Source organism: Nuphar pumila, chromosome 4 (genome assembly GCF_984573655.1).
Source record: "Nuphar pumila chromosome 4, dmNupPumi1.hap1.1, whole genome shotgun sequence".
Lineage (NCBI taxonomy): Eukaryota > Viridiplantae > Streptophyta > Magnoliopsida > Nymphaeales > Nymphaeaceae > Nuphar > Nuphar pumila.
This window is the reverse complement of record NC_143252.1, coordinates 120,213,620-120,239,468: the sequence shown is the minus strand read 5'-3', so window position 1 is coordinate 120,239,468 and position 25,849 is coordinate 120,213,620. Positions and strand designations below refer to the sequence as shown.

Sequence of the window (25,849 nt, the reverse complement as noted above, 5' to 3'; positions counted from 1 at the left end):
CTCTTGACATTCTTCAACATGAAAAAACCAACCGGCCTAGCCAAGTTAAAACATTGATCAGTCTGAATTTGGGTCAGATATCTAATTGAGTATGAATCTGTTTATTTAAATTTGATGGAGTAAACATCTGATCAGTAATCAGATTCTGATTTTGCTAGAGTTTTACATCCAAATCAGAATCCGAGTAGAATCATGTTCATATTATAGCAAGCACACAATTTTTTTTGCAAAACTAGGACTAAGGACATAGTTTTTTTTTTCAATGGATAAAAATATAGTTTTGCTATGTTGATGTATCAAAATATATTTATTATTGAAAACATTATTGAGGACATTAAAGTAATAATATAGAACGTGTCACAGTTCATGTTCACGTGTCATAACGTATCACCTAGACACAGGGGCCTAAATCACATGTCTATGACATGGAAGAAACATCAGGTTGTGTCAGATTTAATAATGTTTACATCCCAACCCAATCCTACCCACTTATTGTTTCATTCCCACGAAAGGGAAGGCCTTTCATGGGAAGGGTTACAATTTTTAAAAAATCTTGCTAGCTCAAACTTCTCTTGAGAAAGCCTTTCTTAGGGGAAAGAGATATGAAAAGATTTACACATAAAAAGTAATAGGTGGTGAGACAAACTGAAGCCCACTTGTGCGGAAATAACACTTTTTCACCATGATGATTTGATGTTTGTTTAATTATGGTAAAAAAAAAGAAAAGAAAAACAGCGCTTTCCCACAGAATTTGTATGAAACAAACGAGCTCTTATATCCGAATAGGGATATTATTAGAGAAAACCGACTTTTTTTTGCCATATATCATGCAAACATCGGAAACTGCTCTTGGAGCGGAAGGACATGAGTCTATGATCTAGGCCAAAGACAGACCTATGAACTTCCCGAGAAAATCAGGGGTAAACTTGTACATCACTAAGTCAGAGATTAAAATTCGCCCTTTTTTTAAGAAAGGATCATGTTTGTCCATGACCAAGACACCGAGGTTATTTTGTGGTAATTCCTCCCAAAATCAACTGATTGCACTTCACACCCACGACTATTGCTTTATGTTTTTTCACACCCCGTCATTGTAGTGGTACAGTGAACTCCCGGGAATTGCTGATGCTTGTCTTTGTGGTGGGTGTTTGAAGGCTCACTGTTCTCCCGCTTTTGGTAGTGACCCTTGTGATTCATCATCGCATACTGCTCCCTTCTTTTGTGCTATATCCTTAGACATGACCCACTACTTCCATCACTACCCACCACCATCCTTGGCCTCCTCCCTTGGCCTGCATACCAACTACTCGACTATTTGTCTCAACCAACTCTCAGTTCAGTATCCTGACTCTGCTTGCTTTGTGAGGAATCTGGGTCTCCCTGTTTATCACTGCAAATGGATTACGATCCATCTCTGTCAAAATTCCCTACTTGGCTGGCCTTTTCCGGCCAGTGTGGAGGGAATGAATGGTATGACTGTAAATTTTTTGCCTTATTTCTGGGTTTAATAATCTCATTTGATGTTTATGGGTGCTATGGTTTTTTTTGTAAATTTTTATGGAAGTGGGTCTCTGGACTTTGTTATGATTATTATTCAGTGTTGAAGCAACTAGCTCTTTGCTAGTGTTCTTTCTTTTATATGAGAGTGGTGATCTTTGTTAAAGGTGGTTTTTCGTTGTACATCTCTTGTTTTCTTTTTTCTTTTTTTTTGGTAAAAATATTTAATTCCAATCCTTTTGCTTGACTCTTTTATTCTTTCTTATTTGATATAGAACTTTGATTCTAATAAATATCTTGTCTAAAAAGAACAAAAGTGCCCATTTTTTTCAAGTCAAGGTTTTATAGGTCACCTTCATAGTGCTGATATTATATCCCCTGAATTCATCATATTAGAGAAGATGATAAGATCAGCACGTTGCTTCTCAAGTGAAATCTAAGATCAGTCGGCAACTGGTAGCTAATAACTCTAATTGTTTAGCATTTGATATTGGAAGCAGTTGCATAATACTTATTCACATGTAAGGCAGGCTCATGCTTGATGCACCTTGAGAGAAGCCTCTGTGACATGGGGAGGGATGAAACAATAGTTGATAACTTTCTGTGCAAAACCACAGTTTCTTTTAAATTAATTTGATGAGTTGGACCTTCAGTGTCGTATTCAATTTGGGTTTTGAATTAGGAACCGAATTCCACACTACTGCAACAGTGGTGGTGGCAAGAGAAAAATGACCTATCTTCGATGAACAACATCCCCTCTTACTGGAATATGAATTTATGCTTATCCTAATGACCATAAATAACTCAAATAATAAGGCTGTTCGTGAAGTGTTGAATGCATCAAACCTTGAACAATGGGGATCACCAAGACTAGTTTTTAGTGGTCATGGATGTGATCAACCATAAAATTATGTTGATCACTTGCTACTCTGTATAAATTCTGATCATTCAATATATGGCAGATTGCATGTTATAGGATTTGTGGGTTTATTGTAGTGATTTGTTGGTACTATGAAAAACAATGCAAGTACTGGTGGTTATTGTCCAAGGAATCAAGTAGCCACAAATTCTGCAACTGAAAAATCAGTTGATGATCCTGGCAAACATAGTCAAACATGCTACTCTGCACTCTTTTACAAAGTTAGACGTGTAATCCACCAGCAGTTCATCATAGTTTGTTGATTTTAGAGCTACCAATCACATTTCTGATAATGTGGGTAAGTCATCTAACCCTCATAATCTGGTAAACGAGGTACTCGTTGCTGAAAATGGGAATATATACACTTGCATCTTTGGTTTTCTCAATTTCATTTATGTCCCCCAATTAGGTTGGGATTTAATTTTAATTTGTTGACAAGTCAAATGCTTATGTAAGTTTTCTCATGTAGCAAGAACATCAAAAGGCATAGATCTGCAGTTTCCTACTTCCTTGCCTACTGATAATTATCTTACATGGAAGCATGGATTGCTCTCTGGAAAACTGGTGGCTGACAAGGCAAGCAACATTGTAGAAGTTTAATGCATTGGCGACTGGTCCAATCCTCTAATGGTATATGAGAAGGTGTACACACAGATATCTATTACCTTCAGGATCTGATAGGTCCAAGCTTATATAAATCAGATACTCTTGAAATTGGTGTATCAGTTCATCAATCCGGAAAGGTGAAGAATCCGGTAAGGTTTGTTAGCTATGAAACCTTATCTTTGGAATTGTCAAACCTATAGAAAAGGCTGCAGTTAAGAAAAAAAAATGAATCAATTACTTGCAATACAAGAAACGTGGATCATAGATGAATAGAGGAAATGAAAAAAGAATATGATGACTCTTCATAGACATCAAACTTGGAAGATTGTGGATAAACCTGTTAACAAAAATATAGTGGAAAAAATGGGTCTATAAGATTAAGTACAAGTCCAACAGAAGTATGAGAGAAGGCTAAACTTGTAGGGAAAGGATATACTCAAGACGAACTCTATTACTATGAGACATTTACACTAATTGTTAAAATGGAATAAATATGTTTATTGTCTCTGGTAATCAAACATGACCTGCCACCAGAGCAATTTGATGTGAACTGTCGTTCTTTAGGAAAATCTTTGTGAAAAAGTATACACAGACCAGCCACCAGGTTATAATAAAGGTATGTCACAGTTCAGAGTTGTGTTGATTGGTGAAACAATCTATTGTCTCAAATGAATACTGTGGGTTTGATTAGTGTTTCTACAAGGCAGGGCAGTTCGGCTTTTGTAAAGTCGGGTGGACATTTATTGCATGTCAACAAAGATGATTCTAGTGTGACTTTTATTCTCTTGCATGTTGATGACATTGTTATTACAAGTAGTTCCAAGAAATAAACGACATGTTTAACTTCAAATGAAAAGAGTATCGAGCATTGTGATGACTTTTTTGAAATAGAAGTGGATAGAGGACCAAGTTAACTGGCATTTTTCCAGCACAAATATGCACTAAAGTATAAAAGAAAGAAAACATGTATGAATAATTTATAAACAATGATAGAACCTAGTTGTGCTAAAAGATATTTGGTGGAAATTGAAGGACAATATCCTTAAATTCTCAAACGAATATAGCATTGCAGAACTTCAGTATCTTATGTTCACATGATCATGTGTTGTCTTTGCGGTTCATAGTATGCATGCTCTATGGGCATGTTTGGAAGTGGAAAAAATGTGAAAATTCTTTTCAGAATGGGATACATAATCTTTCCATAGACTTCCAAACAGGAGAAAAAAAATCATATTTTTATACGGAACTAGGATTTAAATAAGCTATCCATGTACAGCTTAAGGGGGCTGTTAGAAATTGATTTGGTAGTGTTAAACATTAGAATTATTATATTGTTTCTGTATAGAGATGGAATTATTGGTAGTATCCATACAAGTGGTTTTATACTGGTATATTACATAACAATGTGATGTATAGTTATTTGAAGGGTATAGTAAATTATTATAATATGATGTATTGATGAATATTTGCTATCTATGTAACAGCTAGAATTTTAGTGTTCACCTACTTTTCATGTTACAATCAAACCTATTTGTAGAGACTTAGGAACCTAGGTGGGGGCACTTAAAGTTGGTGAACAAGAATAATTTGGTTAGTTAATCATTGTTCCAATTAGACTAGTCAAAATTAAAAAACATGAGTCAATATTTTCTGATCTCTTTAGAAAACTTCAGTTTTAGTGGGATTTGGATCCTTAGCATAATTCTTCTGGAGATCTTATACACACAGAAATTCATTTCTTATCAGGTTGTTTTGAGTGCCTATTTATTTTCTATTGGTATCTATGGATTGATCACAAGTCGAAACATGGTTAGAGCACTTATGTGTCTTGAACTTATACTGAATGCTGTTAATATGAATCTCGTAACATTTTCTGATTTATTTGATAGTCGCCAATTAAAGGGAGACGTTTTCTCGATCTTCGTTATCGCTATTGCAGCCGCCGAAGCAGCTATTGGATTGTCAGATTAAATCAGTTCTTCACTCATTCAGTGAATGATAAATCACTACAAGTGAAGGAGATACACGATTTAAATAATGAAAGATCCAATATTTCAAAATTGTATCTAGAATGACCGGAAAAGTAGAAACGAGACCGGATATAATTTTATCATTCTGAACAAATCCAAAATCTTTGTAGAACGAACCAATCATTAGTTCCCAAGCGTGGGGCGAAGTCTAAGAAAATGCAAATGCATCCTTAAAAGGATATCTTTTTAATTATGTGCACCTCTTTAGAGACGTATTCTTTTAATAAAAAAATTTGTCATTATTTTCTGATTTTCTAATGTTTGGATGAGCGATTCTGTTTATTCAAATTGGAAAGAGGTTCATCTTATTCAAAGTTGACATCACAATCTGTATCTTCCTGTGTGTTTCATTGATGTTGTCCCTAATGTAATCTTATGGGCTGTGGTCATTTTACAATTCTATATTGAGATTCATCATCATTAGTGGAGATTATTTCTCTTATTTTGCCTAAAGTCTCAAGAAGAAACATATAAATCATCGATTGAGCCCTCATCACCTCCTCTTATTCATATGGTGGTTGTGCATTAAATAATGCAAGCTCACTCCCTAGAACAACGCTCACTTCTAGTTGCCATCCAACCTTAAGCTAGCGCTTTGTCACCAAAAAATACAAATGTGTCTTAGACACACACAGACACACACACACATATTTGTAATGAAACTAGGAAAGGAAGTGCACATACGCAAATTCACTAAGAGAAGTGCACATAAGCCACTAAGGGCTACAATCAACACTCAAGAGCATACAAAAGCCACTAATGGGCTTAGCACACAAAATAAAAAATATATTTTTATTAATCTCAAAAATGCTCTAGAGAAGCACACACAACACCATGGGCGAGATCCTATTTAAATAGACAAGGGCTAGTCCAACGTCTGGTTGGACTAGCCCAACGGCTAGTTGGGCTAGTCTCAACAACTAGGAAAGTGGCAAAAAGTATAAAAAAATAAAAAATAAGAAATACAAAACTGCCCCTAATGGACAGGACCTATTACACCATGTAAAATTACAAAAAATGCCCCTAGAGGGCTGTAAAAGTGTCTTCAAAAGAGACACTATAATCAAGACCCAAAGTTCTTGATAAAAAGCATGTGCACACGAACACAATAAGAACACTTAGAACACTCGTGCATGAAGGCACAACCTACGATGGCTCACAAATGCACTAAGGCATAAAAAGAATAAGAAAACTCTTATTGAAAATACTTGGGCTTTGACCCAAAGCCTTAAGAGTTACAAGGGAAGAACCCCTATTTATAACCAACATGAAGGGGCCTTGGAGGGGCTCCACTCATAGATGTTGGAGCCCCTTCAACGGTCACAAATGTGATCGTTGGAGGTGTTAAAATGTATCTCTCTTTATGTAAATATTTACATATATATATATAAAGAGAGATACATATACATATATACATCATGTATATATGTATATGTATCTATCTTTATATATATATATATATAAATATATATGTTTCTTTTTTCTTATAAAACCCACAAGGGTATTTTAGTCATTTCTCTTCCTTTTGCGCATATTCATAATTATGAATATCTTGTAATTCTTTTTGTATTTTTACTTTTCTTCTTTTTCTTTTTTCTTTTCACTTTTTTGTCTTTATTTTTTGTTGACTCAAAGTCAACTTGGAGGGCTCAACACTAGCTGTTGAGCCTCTCCAACGGTTAGAATTCTAACCGTTGGAGGGGCTCCAACAGCTAGTGGAGCCCCTCCAAGGCTCCTTTTCCTCTTATAAATAGGGGAGTTCCCCCTTTGTAAACAGTACTTCTTGGAGCTTTTGTTCTCCATTCTTCTCAATAAAATCTTTATATTTTGTATGCCTTTATGCATTTGAGTTTCTTTATTGTACCTTTGTGTACATTTGTTCTAAGTGTTCTTGTGCACCGTTCTTGTGCATTTGTGCACATTGGTGGTGTTGTGCCTATCGCACACTTTATCTCATTTTTTGAGATATTTTCACATGGTATCAGAGCTAGGCTTAAAGGAAAAGAAGATCGTCCTTTTTTTCTCTTCGTTGGAGTACCTCGTAAAGCATGCCATTAAGTTGTGGTGGTTGGAGTGAAGACTCGGCTCTTCATTCTATATTTTAGAAGCTTTCTACATCAAGAAGGGACTCATTTCGCATTGTGGTACGCATTTATTTCTCTTTGTATCCTCTCTAATGGGCGAAAAGGATTCTCACTTCTCTCTTGGCTTCAAATTGAATGGAACGAATTATCATGTATGGGCCGGGAATATGGAGGCCCATATAAAAGGTAAGGGTCTTTGGGGATATGTTCAAGGAACTATTTCCGAACCCGAACCAAAAATTACTACCCTTGAGAGAGGGGAGATCAAGGTTCTTGAGGGAGAAGAAAGAGAAAAGGCTTTTGAAGATTACAATAAGAAGCATGAAGAGTGGGAAATGAAAAATTACAAAATACTCTCATGGTTCTTCTCTTCGGTTGAGACCAAAATTAATGCCAACATTCTAAAGTTCAAAAAGGCATATCAAGTATGGGAATATCTTGAAAGAATGTATACTTCAAGAGATTTGTCCCATAAATACTATCTCCAAAAGAAGGCTTTAACCCTTCAACAAGGAGAAATGTCCGTTAGAGAGTATTTCGCCGAGTTATCCACTATTTGGGATGAGCTTGCCCTCCAAGAACCTAAATGGAGTGGTGAGGCTATTGAATTGAGGGCCAAACAATTAGAAGATGATCATTTCTTTAACTTTTTAAATGGGCTTAGACCCGAGTTTGAACAAACTAGATCCTCTCTCTTATCTTCTTTCTCTTCCCCTCCTTTGGAAGATGTGCTTACCAAACTAAGTGGAGAAGAAACTAGATTGGGAATGAATAAAACCAATCTAAGTGTGTTGGTTGTTCCCTCTAAAGATGAGGATGAGGGTGTTTATGCCATCTCAAGACCGGGGAATAATGTTAAAACCTATAAACCCCCTCATTTTAACAAAAATCAAGGAGGAAGAGAAAATGGTGGGCATTATGGAAGAAGAGATTATAGTAAGATCATATGCCATTTTTGCAAAGAACCGGGTCACATTAAACCGGTATGCCCTAAATGGAAGAAGATGGTGGCTATGTCTACTACTTTCCAATTAACCAAGGAGGAAGGTCCTTCTACTTCCAATCATGCTACTTTGTCTCTCAATCAAATCATGGAAGCTCTTCAACCACTCCTCAAGGGATCCATTTCCGGAGCCGCCATGACCACCTTCTCTCCTCCCGGTAAGACTCTTTGGCTCTTAGACTCGGGTGCATCCTTTCATATGACTCCAAATGTTTTTTCACTTTCTAAATACTCAAAAAATTTGTCACCCTCTTTTGTCTCCACCACGGATGGGGCTTCTCTTGAAATAAAAGGAATTGGTGAATTTGAAAGACAAGGTTTTTCTATTCCAAAAGTTAGATTTATACCAAAACTAAATTTAAATTTGATTTCCGTCTCTCAACTATCGAATCATGGGTGTGATATCAAATTCTCATCAAATAAATGTTGGATACAGGATCGCCGGTTCGGGAAGTTGATTGGGGAAGGCTCTAGGAAGGGAGATCTTTATCTCATGGAATTTCTTCAAATTCCAAAAACCTCTTTTTGTAATGTTGCCCAACATAAGGATATAAATGTTTGGCATAAACGCCTTGGGCATCCAAATATTGTCAAACTTTCGTATTTACATTTTGCTAAAACCTTATGTAAAGACAATTTCAATTGTAATGATTGTATTCTTGGTAAAATGAGAAGCTTACCTTTTGGACAAAGAACTATGTTTTCAACTAAGCCTTTCGAAATTGTGCATTCGGATGTTTGGGGACCGGCACCCGTTGTGTCTAAGGGAGGTTTTTCGTATTATGTTATTTATGTGGATGATTTCTCAAGGTATAGTTGGATATACTTCCTCAAACATAAACATGAGGTTTTCTCTACTTTTAAGGTTTTTCACATGTTAATACAAAATCAATTCAATAGTAAATTACAAATTCTTAGAACCGATTCTGGGGGAGAATATCTCTCAAATGATTTCAAAAGTTATATTGAAAATAATGGGATTGTTCATCAAAGGTCTTGTCCCAAAACTCCTCAACAAAATGGGTTGGCCGAACGAAAACATAGACACATAATTGAAACTACAAGAACTTTGCTAATTTCTCAAAAAATTCCAAAAAGATTTTGGGCCGAAGCGGCTCTTTCATCGGTTTATCTCATCAACCGACTTCCATCCAAAAACTTGAATCAAATATCTCCATATGAAATCTTGTATAAAAAAGAACCCCATTACAATAGGTTAAGAATTTTTGGTTGTAAATGTTTTGTTCTCACCGACAAGAATGATAAATTATCTCTCAAAGCTATTCCTTGTGCGTTTTTAGGATATTCGGAAACCCAAAAAGGTTTTAGGTGTTATGATATTAAGAATGATAAACTATATGTTTCAAGAAATGTAACCTTTTTAGAAAACATAAGTGGTTTTGAAGAACACAAAACTCATGAAGATAATGCCAATTATTCTTTTTTGTTTGAACTATTATCTAGAAAAGAAGATTTTTTTAGCGATGATGAATTAAATGAGAATGAGGATATAAGTGAAAGTATTCCTCAAACCATTCATGATGAAGAAGAAATGATAAATGAACCAATTACCTATACACATAGAGATAAAAGCACTTTTAGAAGTGCAATAGAGAAATATAGTGACCTTAGTGAATCTTCCAACAACTCTCGAAGAACTGAAAGATCTAGGAAAAATCCTTCTAGATTTATATTCTATGAGTCTTTTTCTCCAAAGCATAGGGCATGTCTTAGTGTCATTCACTCATATCAAGAATCTAGAAATTTTAAAGAAGCTAAGGAAATGATAGAATGGAGGGATGCCATGGACAACGAACTTAGAGCCCTCAACAAAGCCAAAACGTGGGTTTTTCAATGTCTTCCAGAAGGAAAGAAAACAATAGGATGTAGATGGGCTTTTAAAGTCAAAACCAAGAGTGATGGCACTCTCGAAAGATATAAAGCCTGTCTTGTCGCAAAAGGATATAGTCAAGAATACAACATCGATTACGAAGAAACCTTTGCTCCTGTTGCACGAATGGTTACTGTAAGGTGTTTGATCACCATTGCATCCATTAAAAAATGGAATATTTACCAAATGGATGTTAAAAATGCATTTCTAAATGGGGACCTTAATGAAGAAGTATACATGGATGCTCCTCCTGGTATGAACGTACCAAAGGGGAAAGTCCTTCGTTTGCAAAAAGCGCTTTATGGTTTAAAACAAGCCCCTAAGGCTTGGTATGATCGATTTAATGATGTGATGGTTCAAAATGGTTTTTCCTCATGCTACACTGACACTGCTCTGTTCGTCAAAAAGTCTGATGCAGGAATTGTGATTTTACTGTTGTATGTTGATGATATGTTGATAACAGGTAGTGACATAAAGGGCATCAGAATCATTAAAACCACTTTAAAAGAAAGATTTGAAATGTCAGACCTGGGGTATCTGACTTACTTTCTTGGTATCGAGGTAGCCTACTCTCATAGAGGCTATTTTTTGTCTCAAACTAAACTTGTCTGTGAGATTCTTGACAGATCAGGTATTACTGATGATAAATTCTGTGAGACCCCTGAAATTGTGGGATCAAAAATGAAGATCGATGATGGGAAACCTTTGGAGGATCCTACCCCCTACCGGCAACTTGTGGGATCTCTAATGTATCTTAGCATCACAAGGCCGGACATCTCTCATGCCGTGCATACTGCAAGCCAATTTCAGCATGCTCCTACATCCGTTCATATGAGTGCCGTTCTCCGAGTTGTCAGATACATAAAGGGAACTTTAAACAAGGGAGTTTTCCTTTCCTCATCTTCTGAGTTAAAATTAATTGCATATACTGACTCTGATTGGGGAGGTGACCCAAATAATCGTCACTCCACTACATGCTTTTGCATTTTTTTAGTTGAATACCTGATCTCATGGAGATGTAAGAAACAACAGAAGGTGTCTCTATCATCCACCGAAGCAGAATATCGAGTCATGGCGTCTACAACTATGGAGATTGTCTGGATTCATCAGTTGCTGCAAGACATGGGGATTCCAATTCAAGAACCCACAAAGTTATGTTGTGATAATAAGAGTGCAATCTATATTGCTAAGAATCACACATTTCATGAGCGGACAAAGCATATTGAGATGGACTGCCATTATGTCCGAGAGGCATATCTATAAAAAGTCATCGATCTTCCTTATGTAACTTCAGAATATCAGTTGGCAGATTTTTTCACCAAGGCGCTTTGCTCTCCATGATTCAACTTTCTCCTTAGCAAACTTTCGGTCATTGTGCCCTAAGTTTAAGGGAGGGTGTTAAAATGTATCCCTCTTTATGTAAATATTTACATATATATATATATAAAGAGAGATACATATACATATATACATCATGTATATATGTATATGTATCTATCTTTATATATATATATAAATATATATGTTTTTTTTTTCTTGTAAAACCCACAAGGGTATTTTAGTCATTTCTCTTCCTTTTGCGCATATTCATAATTATGAATATGCTGTAATTCTTTTTGTATTTTTACTTTTCTTATTTTTCTTTTTTCTTTTCACTTTTTTGTCTTTATTTTTTGTTGACTCAAAGTCAACTTGGAGGGCTCAACACTAGCTATTGAGCCTCTTCAACAGTTAGAATTCTAACCGTTGGAGGGGCTCCAACAGCTAGTGGAGCCCCTCCAAGGCTCCTTTTCCTCTTATAAATAGGGGAGTTCCCCCTTTGTGAACAATACTTCTTGGAGCTTTTGTTCTCCATTCTTCTCAATAAAATTCTTTATATTTTGTATGCCTTTGTGCATTTGAGTTTCTTTATTGTACCTTTGTGTACATTTGTTCTAAGTGTTCTTGTGCATTTGTGCACATTGGTGGTGTTGTGCCTATCGCACACTTTATCTCATTTTTTGAGATATTTTCACAGGAGGGGCCCAATGCCTATTTGAGTGCCCCCCCAAGGTACCTTTTGGTACAAAAGCAAAAAGTAAAAAAAGAAAAAGAAAGAAAATAAAATAAAAATAAAGATACAATCACATTCATGAAAATGAATGTGCGTAAAACTGAGGAAATAACTAAACTACCCTTATGGCTAAAATAAGGAAATATATATATTTTATATATATAAGTGGATAGATATACATCCTTTATATATATAAAATATATAAGATTACAAGGTTTCGATAATATAATTTAACACCCTCCCTCAAACTTAAGGCAAGATGACTGAAAGTTTGTCAAGAAGAAAGTTGAAACGCGGAGCACACAACGCTTTGGTGAAGAAGTCTGCCAACTGATATTCTGAAGTTACATATGAAAGATCAATGACTCCTTTCAGATATGCTTGACGAACATAGTGATAGTCCATCTCAATGTGTTTGGTGCGCTCATGAAATGTGTGATTTTTGGCAATATAAATTGTACTCTTGTTATCACAACAAAGCTTGGTGGACCCTTCTACATTAATCCCCATATCTTCTAATAGCTGATGAATTCACATAATTTCTGTGGTAGTCGTTGTCATGACTCGATATTCAGCTTCGATAGAAGATAATGACACTTTCTGTTGTTTTTTACATCTCCACGATATCAATGAGTCTCCTAAAAACACACAAAAGCTAGTGGTGGAGTGACAGTTATTTGGGTCACCTCCCCAATCAAAGTCAGTATAAGCAATTAAATTCAATTTAAAGGAAGAGGATAAGAATACTCTCTTATTTAATGACCCCTTTATTCTTAAAATATAAAATTATAAATATATATATAATAATAATATTATTATTATATTATTATATATATAAATAAAATATTTTTTCTTTTCCTTTTTTTGTAATTTTATATTTTTCTTTTAGTCGTCTAGTTCAGTTTGAACTAGACTGACTTTGCTAGTCAAGTCTCAGTCCAGACTTGACTAGCAATAGAGTCGTTGGACTCTGTCCAACTATTCTATTGAGTCCCCTCTCCCTACAGTGTATATATAGGGGTGTAGCCCTTCTTGTAATGTATTCCCAAATGCTTCTTAAGAATTTAGGTGCTTTTATATCAATAAAGATTATTTTATTTCCTATTTGTTTCCTATTATACCCTTTTTAAGTGTTATGATTTAGTGTCTTTCTAGACACTTTCTTTGTGAATCTAAGTTCGTGATTCGAAGATCCTTATTTCATTTCATGGTATCAGAGCCGCAGAAGTATTAGATCTTGAAGAAAAGCTGCATCGGTTTCCATGCCCATTTGCAAAAGTGTTCGCCACTTGAAGAGAAGTATTATATCACTTCATTGGGGAAGATTTCACATCTTGTTGTTTTGTATTTCTTTCTTTTTTCTCATTTCTCTTCTTGTTTCTTTTTTATCTCTACTATTTCTCTCTCTTTGTAATCGATGGATGACAATGATAAAGTCACCATTATGCCTATGAAATTAAGCGATACGAACTATGTAACATGGGCTTCAATCATGAAGCACCATATATAGGGAAAAGGCCTATGGGGGATTGTGGATGGTTCCGATTCGGAACATAAGCTATCTCTTACTAAAAATGAGGGAGATAAAGAGGTTCCTCTATCAGAAGAAGAGAAAATCAAGGCTCTTGCCTCTTACGAAAAGAAATGGAAAGAATGGAGAATATCTCATGCGAAGATAATGTCATGGCTTATCAATAGCGTTGACATTAAAAAATGCTCAAGTCTGGATACATTTAGCCAAAATCCAACATTTTTCAAATCTAGGGAAATTTTGTCACTCTGAATCATTTGATTGTAAAGATTGTATTCTTGGCAAAATGAAAAGATTATCATTTCAGAACAAAACCTTTTTCTCTTCAAGACCACTTGAATTAGTACATTCAGGTGTTTGGGGTCCTGCACCCGTAATTTCTAAAGGAGGATTTGCTTACTATATTATTTTTGTCGATGATTTTTTCCGACATACGTGGATTTACACACTTTCAAAATTTTCATAATATGGTGAAAAACAAGTTTTAAAATGATATTTTTATCTTTCGCACAGATTCAGGAGGAGAGTTTTTATCTACTAATTTTAAAAATTATCTTAAATTACATGGCATCACACATAAAAAATCTTGCCCCTATACTCCTCAACAGAATGGGCTGGCTGAACGAAAACATCGCCATATTATGGAAACCACTAGGACATTATTAATAGCAAATCAAGTCCCAAAATATTTTTGGGCAGAAGCTGCCTTAACTTTCACCTATCTCATTAATAGGATGTCATCCTCCTCTTTACAAAATATCACTCCCATTGAAAAACTTATGAAAGTCTCTCCAGACTACTCTAGACTAAGAATCTTTGGGTGCAAATGTTTCATATTTACCGAAAAAAATGATAAACTTTTCCCTCATGCGATTCTATGTGCTTTTCTAGGATATGCTGAAAATCAGAAAGGTTATAGATGTTTTGACTTCAAAAATAACAGACTATATGTGTCTAGAAATGTTTCCTTTCTTGAAAAGGAGTGTTTCTTTGATTTTGAAAAACCAAAGGAAGTCACTGAGTTTTCGTTTTTGTTAGATCTAACATCAACACCTGATGAATATGATCTTGACTGTAACTTTGATGATAATCGAAGAATTGTTGATTTTGATCATAATGTTGATGATGAAGAAGTTCATAGGGATACTAGTATTCGATATTTCAGGAGACAAGAGTCTAATCCTCTATGTGCACTTGAAAAGTATTCTAACATTCCAACTAGACGATCATCTCGAGTCTCGAGGCCTCCAGGAAAGTTTGTGTCATACGAGTCCTTCTCACCTACGTATAGGGCAATTATTGCATTAATTCACTCATATGAAGAACCATTCACATATTTTCAAGCAAGAAATGCTATCAAATGGATAGAAGCCATGAAAGCTAAATTAGATGCACTAGAAAAGGCTTCTACATGGACTATTCAAGATCTTCCTCCAAGAAAAAAAACTATAGGATGCCGATGGGTCTATAAAATTAAAACCAAGAGTGATGATACTCTCAAAAGATATAAAGCCTGATTAGTAGTCAAAGGTTATGCTCAAGAATATGGCATTGATTATGAAGAAACTTTTGCTCCTGTGTTGCTCGTATGACAACTGTTAGAACCTTAGTTGCCTTAGCCTCTATTAAGAAATGGTTCATTTTTTAAATGGGTCAAAAATGCCTTTCTAAATGGAAAGTTAGTTGAAGAAGTATACATGAAACCCCCTCCTGGTTTAAGTATTCCTAAAGATAAGGTCCTTCGTTTAGAAAAAGCCCTTTATGGTCTTAAACAAGCACCAAAAGCTTTGTATGATAGGTTTAGTCGTGTTATGATCGATTTTGGTTTTCAATTCTGTTTAACTGACACTGTTTTGTTTGTTAAGAATTCTGATGCATGAATCATTGTGTTTCTTCTTTATGTGGATGATATGATCATCACCGGAAGCGATAAACAGGGAGTTGAAACGGTCAAAACACTTCTTAAATCTCATTTTGAAATGACTGATTTAGACTTTGTTAAAATATTTTTTAGGCATTGAAGTTGCTTATCTCCTAGAGGATATTTATTATCTCAAAGTAAATTTGCTTTTGATATTGTTTTCAGGTCTGGTATTACTGATGATAAGAAAGTTGACACTCCAAAAGTGGTAAATGTTAAAATGAAGATTAATGATGGAGAACTCCTTGCAGATCCAACTCCTTACAGACAACTTATCGGGGCACTTTCCTATTTATCCATTACCAGACCAGATATAGCACACGTTCACACAACAAGTCAATTTCAACATGCCCCCACTTCTGTTCATATGGGAGTAGTCATGTGTATTATCAGATACATCAAGTCCTCCCTTTCACGAGGACTTTTCTTATCCTCCTCATCCTCTCTTGATTTAATTGCATATACTGATGTTGATTGGGGAGGAGATCCCAATAACAAACACTCAACCACTGGTTTTTGTGTTTTTTTAGGTGAATCATTGATTTCGTGGAGGTGTAAAAAGCAGAAGAAGGTATCTCTCTCATCCACCGAAGTTGAATACAGAATCATGGCAACCACGACCATGGAAGTAGTTTGGCTTCGACGACTGCTTGCTGATATGGGAGTTGAAACAACAAAAGCTTCACAGATGTGTTATGACAACAAAAGTGCGATCTACATTATCAGTAACCGAACATTTCACGAACGCACCAAACATATCAAAATGGATTGTCACTACATCAGAGAGGAATATCTACACGGGACAATTGATCTTCCATATGTTACTTCAGAATATCAGTTAGCAGACTTCTTTATAAAGCCTCTTGTTGCTCCCCGATTTCACTTTCTCTTAGACAAACTTTTGCTCATTGTACCGTAAGTTTGAGAGGGAGTGTTAAAATGTAAAATTGTAAATATATATAATAATATTATTATATTATTATATATATAAATAAAATATTTTTTCTTTTTCTTTTTTTATAATTTTGTGTTTTTCTTTTAGTCGTCTAGTTTAGTTTGAACTAGACTGACTTTGCTAGTCAAGTCTCAGTCCAGACTTGACTAACAATAGAGTCATTGGACACAGTCCAACGACTCTATTTAGAGTCGTTGGACTGTGTCCAATGACTCTATTGAGTCCCCTCTCCCTGCAGTGTATATATAGGGGTGCAGCCCCTCTTGTAATGTATTCCCAAATGCTTCTTAAGCATTTAGGTGTTTTCATATCAATAAAGATTCTTTTATTTCCTATTTGTTTCCTATTATACCCTTTTTAAGGGTTATGATTTCGTGTCTTTCTTGACACTTTCTTTGTGAATCTAAGTTTGTGATTCGAAGATCCTCATTTCATTTATGTATCTGATGATCCGCAAAACTACACTCATATGAACGAATGTTGGTGCATGTTGAAATTGACTTACGGTATGAACGGCATGAGAGATGTCTAGTCTAGTAATACTTAGATACATTAATGATCCCACAAGTTGTCAGTAAGGAATGGGATCTTCAAGAGAGGTGTCATCATCAATTTTCATTTTGGTTCTCACTATAGCAGGAGTTTCACAAACTTTGTCATCTGTAATACCTGACCTGTCAAGAATCTCAGAAGCAAGCTTAGTTTGAGATAAGAAGTAACCTCTATGAGAATATGCAACCTCAATCCCCAAAAAATATGTCAAAAATCCTAAATCGGACATCTCAAATTTATCTTTTAAAATGGATTTTATGTTCTTAATTCCTTTAGAATCATTACCAGTTATTAACATATCATCAACATACAAAAGTAATATTACTATTCCCGTGTTAGATTTCTTGACAAACAAAGTTGTGTCAGTAAAGCATGAGGAAAAACCATTTTCTAGCATTACGGAGTTAAATCTATCATACCAAGCCTTAGGAGCTTGTTTAAGACCATAAAGAGCTTTTCGTAGACGAAAAAGTTTTCCTTTAGGAGTCTTCATTCCAGAAGGAGCATCCATATATACTTCTTGATTTAGGTCGCCATTGAGAAAGGCATTTTTGACATCCATTTAATAGATGTTTCATTTCTTGATAGATGCTATGGTGATGAGACATCTGACAGTTATGATCCTTGCAACAGGATCAAAGGTTTCTTCATAGTCAATTTTGTATTCTTGGCTACTAGACGAACTTTGTATCTTTCAAGAGATTCATTTCTCTTGGTTTTGACCTTAAAAACCCATCTACATCCTATGGTTTTCTTCCCTTTCTGAAGATCTTGAAATTCCCAAGTCTTAGCGCTTCTTAGGGCTCCAAGTTTATTATCCATAGTTTCTATCCATTCAGGACTTTTTCTAGCTTCCTCAAAAATTTTAGGTTTTATATATGAGTGAATAGCACTGAGGCAGGCTCTATGTTTAGGTGAAAACGAATTATAAGAGATAAATCTAGAGGGAGCTTTCCTATTTCTCTCAGTTCTTTGCAGATTCTCCTCATTTGAAGAGATAGTCCTACTAGTTTCATCATATCTTTCAATTGCACTTCTAAAAGTGTTTTTGTCTCTATGGGCATATGTGATAGGATCTCTAGATGTTCTTTCATCGGTATGTTGGTGAGGAGGTGAGTATAGTAAGATATTATTTTCCTTGGTTTTATTATCGCTTGAGTCATTCTGAGTTGATTCATCATCACTAGTATCATCATTTCTGGATAGTAACTCAAACAGAAAAGAATAATCCGCATTTTCATCATGAGGTTCATGACTTTCAAAACCGCTAACATTTTTCAGAAAACTCACATTTCTGGATACATACAATTTGTCATTTTTAACATCATAGCACTGAAACCCCTTTTGGGTTTCAGAATAACCAAGAAAAGCACATGTGATGGATTTTGGGGAAAGCTTATCATTTTTGTCTGTAATGACAAAACATTTACATCCAAAAACTCTTAATCTACTATAGTCAGGTTCTTTTGTGTATAATTTTTCAAAAGGGAAAATTTTATTCAAATTTTTATATGGAAGCCTATTTATGAGATAGACAGATATGAGAGTCGCCTCGGCCCAGAATTTTTTTGGAATGTTTTACAAGATAAGCAGAGTTCGAGTTGTTTCAATAATATATCTATGTTTTTGTTCGGCTAATCCATTTTGTTGGAGTGTTTTTGGACAAGATTTTTTATGGAGAATGCCATAACTTTCAAGATAACTCTTGAACTCATTTGAAAGATATTCTCCTCCAGAATCAGTTCTAAGAATTTTTAACTTTCCATTGAATTGGTTTAAAATCATCATATGATAAGTTTTGAAAGTTATAAAAACTTCATGTTTATGCTTAAGAAAATATATCCAACAATACCTAGTGTAATCGTCAACAAAGATCACATAATATAAAAATCCTCCTTTTGACAACACAGGTGTCAGTCCCCATACATTGGAATAAATGATTTCAAAAGGTTTTGTTGTAAACATGGATCTTTGATTGAAAGGTAAACTTTTCATTTTTCCAAGAGTGCATTCATTATATGTAAAATTACCTTTACAAAGATGTTTAACAAAAGGTAAATAGGAAATTCTAACAATATTGAGATGTCCAAGTCTTTTGTGCCACATATAAATGTCTTTATTTTGGACAACATTACAAAATTGATTCTTGGGAATTTGGAGGAAGTCGACATAGTATAGATCTCCTCTCCTAGAGCCTTCCCCAATCAACCTCCCAGACCGGCGATCCTGTATCCAATATTTATTAGATGAGAATTTTATATCACATCCATGGTCTGAGAGTTGAGAGACCGAAAACAAATTTAAGTTAAGTTTTGGTATGAATCTTATCTTTGAAAAAAAATCTTGTTTTTCAAAATTTTCAATTCCTTTAATTCAAGAGATGTTCGATCCGCAGTTGAGACAAAGGATGTAGAAGAATTTTTGAATATTCGAAAAGAGAACAAATACTTGGGGTCATATGAAATGATGCACTCGAATCTAAAAGCCAAGAGGTCTTATGGCGACTCCGAAAATTTCTCCTTTGAGAAAAGGTTGTAGAGATTCCACAATTTGTTGTAGGGAGAGTGCTCCATTGGAAGAGGATGGCCATTCTTCCGGTTGAGTTGTGGTAGTCATGGCTAGCAACTTCTTCCACTTTGGGCAAATTGGTTTGATGTACCCCCGACTTTTTATAAATGTGGCAAACTAGTTTGCTATAGTCTCTTTTTCCACTTTGCTCATTTCCTTCTTGATTTTGATTTTTAAAATGAGGAGGTTTGTAAGTTCTCAAATTGTTACCCAGTCTTGAAACGGCATTTACTCCTTCACTTTCTTCTTGATTAGAGGAGGTTGCAAGAATGCTTGGATTATTTTTGCAAATGCCCATACGGGTTTCTTCCTCACTTAATTTGGTAATAACATCTTCAATGGAAGGAGACGTGAAAGAAGATAGAAGAGAGGATCAAATTTGTTCAAATTCGGGTCTTAGTCCATTTAGGAAGTTAAAGAAGCGATCTTCATCTAATTGTTTATATCTAAGTTCAATATTTTCGCCACTCCATTTGGGCTCAAGCATGGCAAGCTCATCTCAAATAGAAGATAATTCGGCAAAGTATTCTCGAATAGACATCTCATTTTGTTGTAGGGTCAAGGCCCTCTTTTAAAGATAGTACTTGTGAGACAAGTCTCTTGAAGTATACATCTCAAGATATTGCCAAGCTTCAGAGGCTTTCTTGAATTTGATGATGTAGGCATTGATCTTGGTTTCTGTTAAAATGTAAAATATATATATATATAATAATATTTATATTATATATATATAATAATAATATTTATATTATATATATATATATATATATATATATTTATCTATTTATCTTATTTTTCTGTATTTTTCTTTATTTTATTTTAGCACTTTTTAGTGTCTAGTTCTAATAGAACTAGACATACCTTATCTAGTTAAGTTTCACTTGGAACTTAACTAGAAAGGTAACTGTTGGAATAGTCCAACGGTTACATTTCTAACCGTTGGACTATTCCAACGGCTACAAGGAGAGCTCCTTAAGAGCTCTCCTCTTCTCCCCTCTTCCCACTTATATATATAAGGGTGCAGCCCCTCTTGTGAACATATGAAAATGCTTCTTAAGCATTGTGAGTTCCCACTTCAATAAAGAATATATTTTATTCTCTTTTTTGTGTTTCCCATTATACCCTTTTTAAGGGTTATGCTTTAATGTCTTTTTAGACACTCTCTCTTGCAGATCTTAGTTCATTTTTGGAAGATCCTCATTTCGTTTCATGGTATCAAAGCAAGGTTCATCCTACATCATGAAGATTTCTTGCCTTGTTTTCTGTGCTAAGCTTGCAAAGGTGTTTTATCACCTTGGTTGTGGTTTTTAAAGCCTCGTTTGAAGGAAGGAGAGAAAAGAAAGGCTCGTTGCATCAAAATATCGTGTTTGCTCTCTTTTATCCTCTCTTTCTCTTTTTTTATTTTTTTTTTCTTATTTTATCACCTCTGTAAAAGATGGATGATCAAGATAAAATCATCATCATACCCATGAAGCTAAACGACACAAATTATGTAACGTGGGCTTCAATAATGAAGCACCATATAGGGGGAAAAGGGTTGTGGGGCATAGTAGATGGTTCTGATTCGGAACCTAAACTTGTTCTCACCAAAATGGAAGGTGATAAAGAAGTTCTTTTAACCGAATGAGAGAAAAGTAAAGCCTTAGCCAACTTTGAAAAAAGTTGGAAAGAATGGAGAATAGCGCATGCTAAAATTATGTCATGGGTAATCAATAGCGTTGACATAGAGAAATGTTTTAGTCTTGCCAAGTTTGAGCATGCCGATAAGGCATGGAAATATCTCAAAAATATGTATCCCCTAAAAGATATTGCACATGTGTGCAATCTTTAAGAAAGGGCTAGATCAATGACCCAAGGTGATAAAACTATACGAGAATACTATAATGAATTATCCAAACTTTGAGGTGAATTGGCTATTTTAGAGCCAAAATGGCATTGTCCCGAGGATATTGAGCTCCGACAAAAGCAACTTGACATGAAGCATTTTTACCAATTTGTAAACGGTCTAAGACCGGAATTCGAGTCGACTAAATCAGTTCTTCTTCATCGGGAAAAAAGTTCCCTCTATTGTCGATACTATAGAAGAACTAACTATGGAGGAAAACAGAATCAAGAAGAATACTCTAAAGACTGAAGATGATTCCGTTCTAGCTGTATCTAGACCGAGGAATCATGTACGATCTTATAGACCACCTCATTTTAACCGACAAAGTGGTGACTATGACAAGAAAAAAGTTATTTGCTATCATTGTCAAGAACCTAGACACTACAGGCCACAGTGTCCCAAGCTCAAGGAGCTCAGAGAGAAGAGAGCTATGATTGCCGGATCGGAGCCCAAAGATCAGGATGCAGCAGTTTTCATGGCCCAACTAATGGAGATTCTCCAACCTCTCATCAAAGGAGCTTCCTCTTCATCTAAAGCTTCAACTGGGGCAGTTGCTTCATCTTTTTCCGATCCAGGTAACTTCCCTTGGCTTCTTGACTCTGGTGCTTCTTTTCATATGACTCCAAATCATAAAAGTCTATCCAAATGTGTTAAAAATAAAATGTGTCAAAAGTTTTTACAGTTGATGGAACTTCTCTTGAAATAGAAGGAATAAGAAATTTTGAAAAAATCCATAAAATTGAGAATTTTTTTATCCCAGAAGTTAGATATATTCTCAAATTAAATTTAAATCTTTTATTCGTTTCTCAAATATCTGATCATGGGTGTAATATTTCTTTTTCTTCTCATGGTTGCTGGGTACAGGATCGTCAGTCAGGAAAGCTGATTGGGGAAGGCCATAGAGAGGGAAGACTCTATTACATGGATTTTTTGGAAATGCCGAAGAATGTTTTTTGTTATAACATTCAGAAAAATGAGTTGGAGTTGTAGCACAAAAGACTTGGTCATCCACGTATAGCCAAAATCCAACATTTTCAAAATCTAGGAAAATTTTGTAATTCTGAAACATTTACTTGTAAAGATTGTATTCTTGGTAAAATGAAAAGATTACCATTTCAGAACAGAACTTTTATCTCTTCAAGACCACTTGAATTAGTACACTCGGATGTTTGGGGTCCTGCACCAATAATTTCTAAAGGAGGATTTGCCTATTACGTTATTTTTGTCGATGATTTTTTCTGGCATACATGGGTTTACTTTCTTAAACATAAGTTCGAAGTATTTTCATACTTTCAGACATTTCATAATATGGTTAAAAACAAATTTCAAAATGATATTACCATGTTTCGCACAGATTCTGGGGAAGAATTTTTATCTACAGATTTTAAAAATTACCTTAACTTACATGGCATCACACATCAAAGGTCTTGTCTATACACACCTCAACAAAATAGGCTGGCAGAACGTAAACATCATCATATTATGGAAACCACTAAGACTTTATTAATAGCAAACCAAATCTCGAAAGATTTTTGGGCAGAAACTGCCTTAACTGTCACCTATCTGATTAATAGGATGTCATCCTCTTCTTTGCAAAATATAACTCCAATTGAAAAACTTATGAACGTTTTCTCCATATTACTCTAGATTGAGAATATTTGGATGTAAGTGTTTTATATTTACGGACAAAAATGATAAACTTTTTCCTTATGTGATTTCTTGTGCCTTTTTAAGATATGCTGAAAATCAAAAAGGTTATAGGTGTTTTGACTTCAAGAATGATAGATTATATGTATCCAAAAATGTTTGCTTTTTAGAAAAAGACAGCTTCTTTGATTTTGAAAAACCAAAGTCACTAAGTACTCCTTTTTGTTAGATCTGACATCAAAATTTGATGAATATGATCTTGACTATAACTTTGATAATGATCAAGGAATTATTAATCTTGATCATAATGTTGATGATGAAGAAGTTCATAGCGACACTAGTATACAATATTCGAGACGACGAGAGCCTAATCTTCCATGTGCACTTGAAAGATATTCTGACATTTCAACCAGACGGTCATCCCGAGTCTCGAGGCCTCCAGGAAAATTTGTGTCATACGAATCCTTCTCACCTAAATATAGGCCAGTTATTGCATTAATTCACTCATGCGAGGAACCATCTACATACTTTCAAGCAAAAAATGATGTCAAATGGATAGAATCCATGAAAGTTGAGTTAGATGCACTTGAAAATGCTTCTACATGAACTATTCAAGACCTTCCTCCAGGAAAGAAACCTATAGGATGTTGATGAGTTTATAAGGTTAAAATCAAGAGTGATGATGCTCTTAAAAGATATAAAGTCTGATTAGTAGCCAAAGGTTATGCTCAAGAATATGGCATTGATTATGAAGAAACCTTTGCCCCTTTTGCTCGTATGACAACAGTCAGAACCTTAATTGCCTTAGCCTCCATCAATAAATGGTTCATCTTTCAAATGGATGTCAAAAATGCATTTTTAAATGGAAAGCTAGTTAAAGAAGTATACATGGAAGCCCCTCCAGGTCTCAGTATTCTCAAGGGTAAAGCCCTTCATTTAGAAAAAACCTTTTATGGACTTAAACAAGCACAAAAAGCTTGGTATGATAGGTTTAGTCGTGTTATGCTTGATATTGGTTTTCAATTCTATTTGACTGACACTGTTTTGTTTATTAAGAATTCTGATGCAGGAATTATTGTGCTTCTTCTCTATGTGGATGATATGATTATCACCGTAAGCGATAAACAGAGAGTTGAAAACATCAAAACACTTTTTAAATCTCACTTTGAAATGACTGATTTAGGCTTATTGAGATATTTTTTAAGCATTGAAGTCTGCTATTCTCCTAGAGGATATTTATTATCTCAAACTAAATTTGCTTTTGACATTGTTTCCAAGTCTGACATTACCGATGATAAGAAAGTAGACACTCCAGAAGTTGTCAATATTGAAATGAAAATTGATGATGGAGAACTTCTTGAAGTTCCTACTCCTTATAGACAGCTTGCCGGGGCACTTTTCTATCTATCCATTACTAGACCAGACATAGCACATGTTGTTCACACAGCAAGCCTGTTTCAACATGCTCTCACCTCTGTTCATATAGGGGCAATCATGCGTATTATCAAATACATCCAGTTCTCTCTTTCACGGAAACTTTTCTTGTCTTCCTCCTTCTCCCTTGATTTAATCGCATATACTGATACTGATTGGGGAAGTGATCCCAATAACAGACACTCAACCACTGGTTTTTCTGTCTTCTTAGGTGAATCCTTAATCTCATGGAAGTGCAAAAAACAACAAAAGGTCTTTCTATCATCCACCGAAGCTGAATACCGAGCCATGGCAACCACGACCATGAAAGTTGTTTGGCTTCGACGTCTGTTTGTTGACATGGGAGCTAAAGCAACAAAAACTTCACGAATGTGCTATGACAACAAGAGTGTGATCTACATTGCAAGCAACAAAACATTTCACGAACGCACCAAACACATCGAAATGGATTGTCACTACGTCAGAGCAGAATATTTACATGAGACAATTGATCTGCCATATGTTACTTTGGAATATCAGTTAGCAAGTTTCTTTACAAAGCCTCGTTGCTCCCCGGTTTCACTTCCTTTTAGACAAACTTTCGCTCATTGTACCATAAGTTTGAGGGGAGTTTTAAAATGTAAAATATATATATATATATATATATATATATATATATATATATATATATATTTGTCTATTTTTATCTTATTTTCTGTATTTTTCTTTACTTTATTTTAGCACTTTTTAGTGTCTAGACTCTAGACATACCTTATCTAGTTAAGTTCCACTTGGAACTTAACTAGAAAGGTAACTGTTGGAATAGTCCAACGGTTACATTTCTAACCGTTGGACTATTCCAACGGCTACAACAAGAGCTCCTTAAGAGCTCTCCTCTTCTCCCCTTTTCCCACTTGTATATATAGGGGTGCAGCCCCTCTTGTAAACATATGAAAATGCTTATTAAGCATTGTGAGTTTCCACTTTAATAAAGAATATATTTTTTTTTTGTGTTTTCCATTATACCCTTTTTAAGGGTTATGCTTTAATGTCTTTTTAGACACTCTCTTGCGGATCATAGTTCGTTTTTGGAAGATCCTTATTTCGTTTCAGTTTCAACGGATGAGAAGATCTAAGATAGGATCTTGAAATTTCTCATTTTCCATTCCTCATGTTTCTTTGAATATTCTTCAAGAGCATTTTGTCTCTCTTCACCTTCAAGGATTTTTATTTCTCTTTTTTCAACCATCGTAATTTTTGGTTCGGGTTCCAGTATTGAACCTTGAACATATCC

General features: G+C 35.0%; 1 protein-coding gene across 1 annotated transcript in view; it reads left to right on the top strand.

Moving 5' to 3' along the window:
• The first annotated feature begins 1,292 nt into the window (after positions 1 to 1,292).
• The window catches only part of LOC149840822 (BTB/POZ domain-containing protein At5g48800-like), a 53,409-nt gene continuing 28,852 nt past the window's right edge, over positions 1,293 to 25,849 (top strand). Inside the window, exon 1 of the mRNA XM_090004560.1 lies at positions 1,293 to 1,470. Within this exon, the coding sequence (XP_089860686.1) occupies positions 1,397 to 1,470 (74 nt within the window). The 5' untranslated portion in view covers positions 1,293 to 1,396. The remainder of the gene's footprint in view (positions 1,471 to 25,849) is intronic.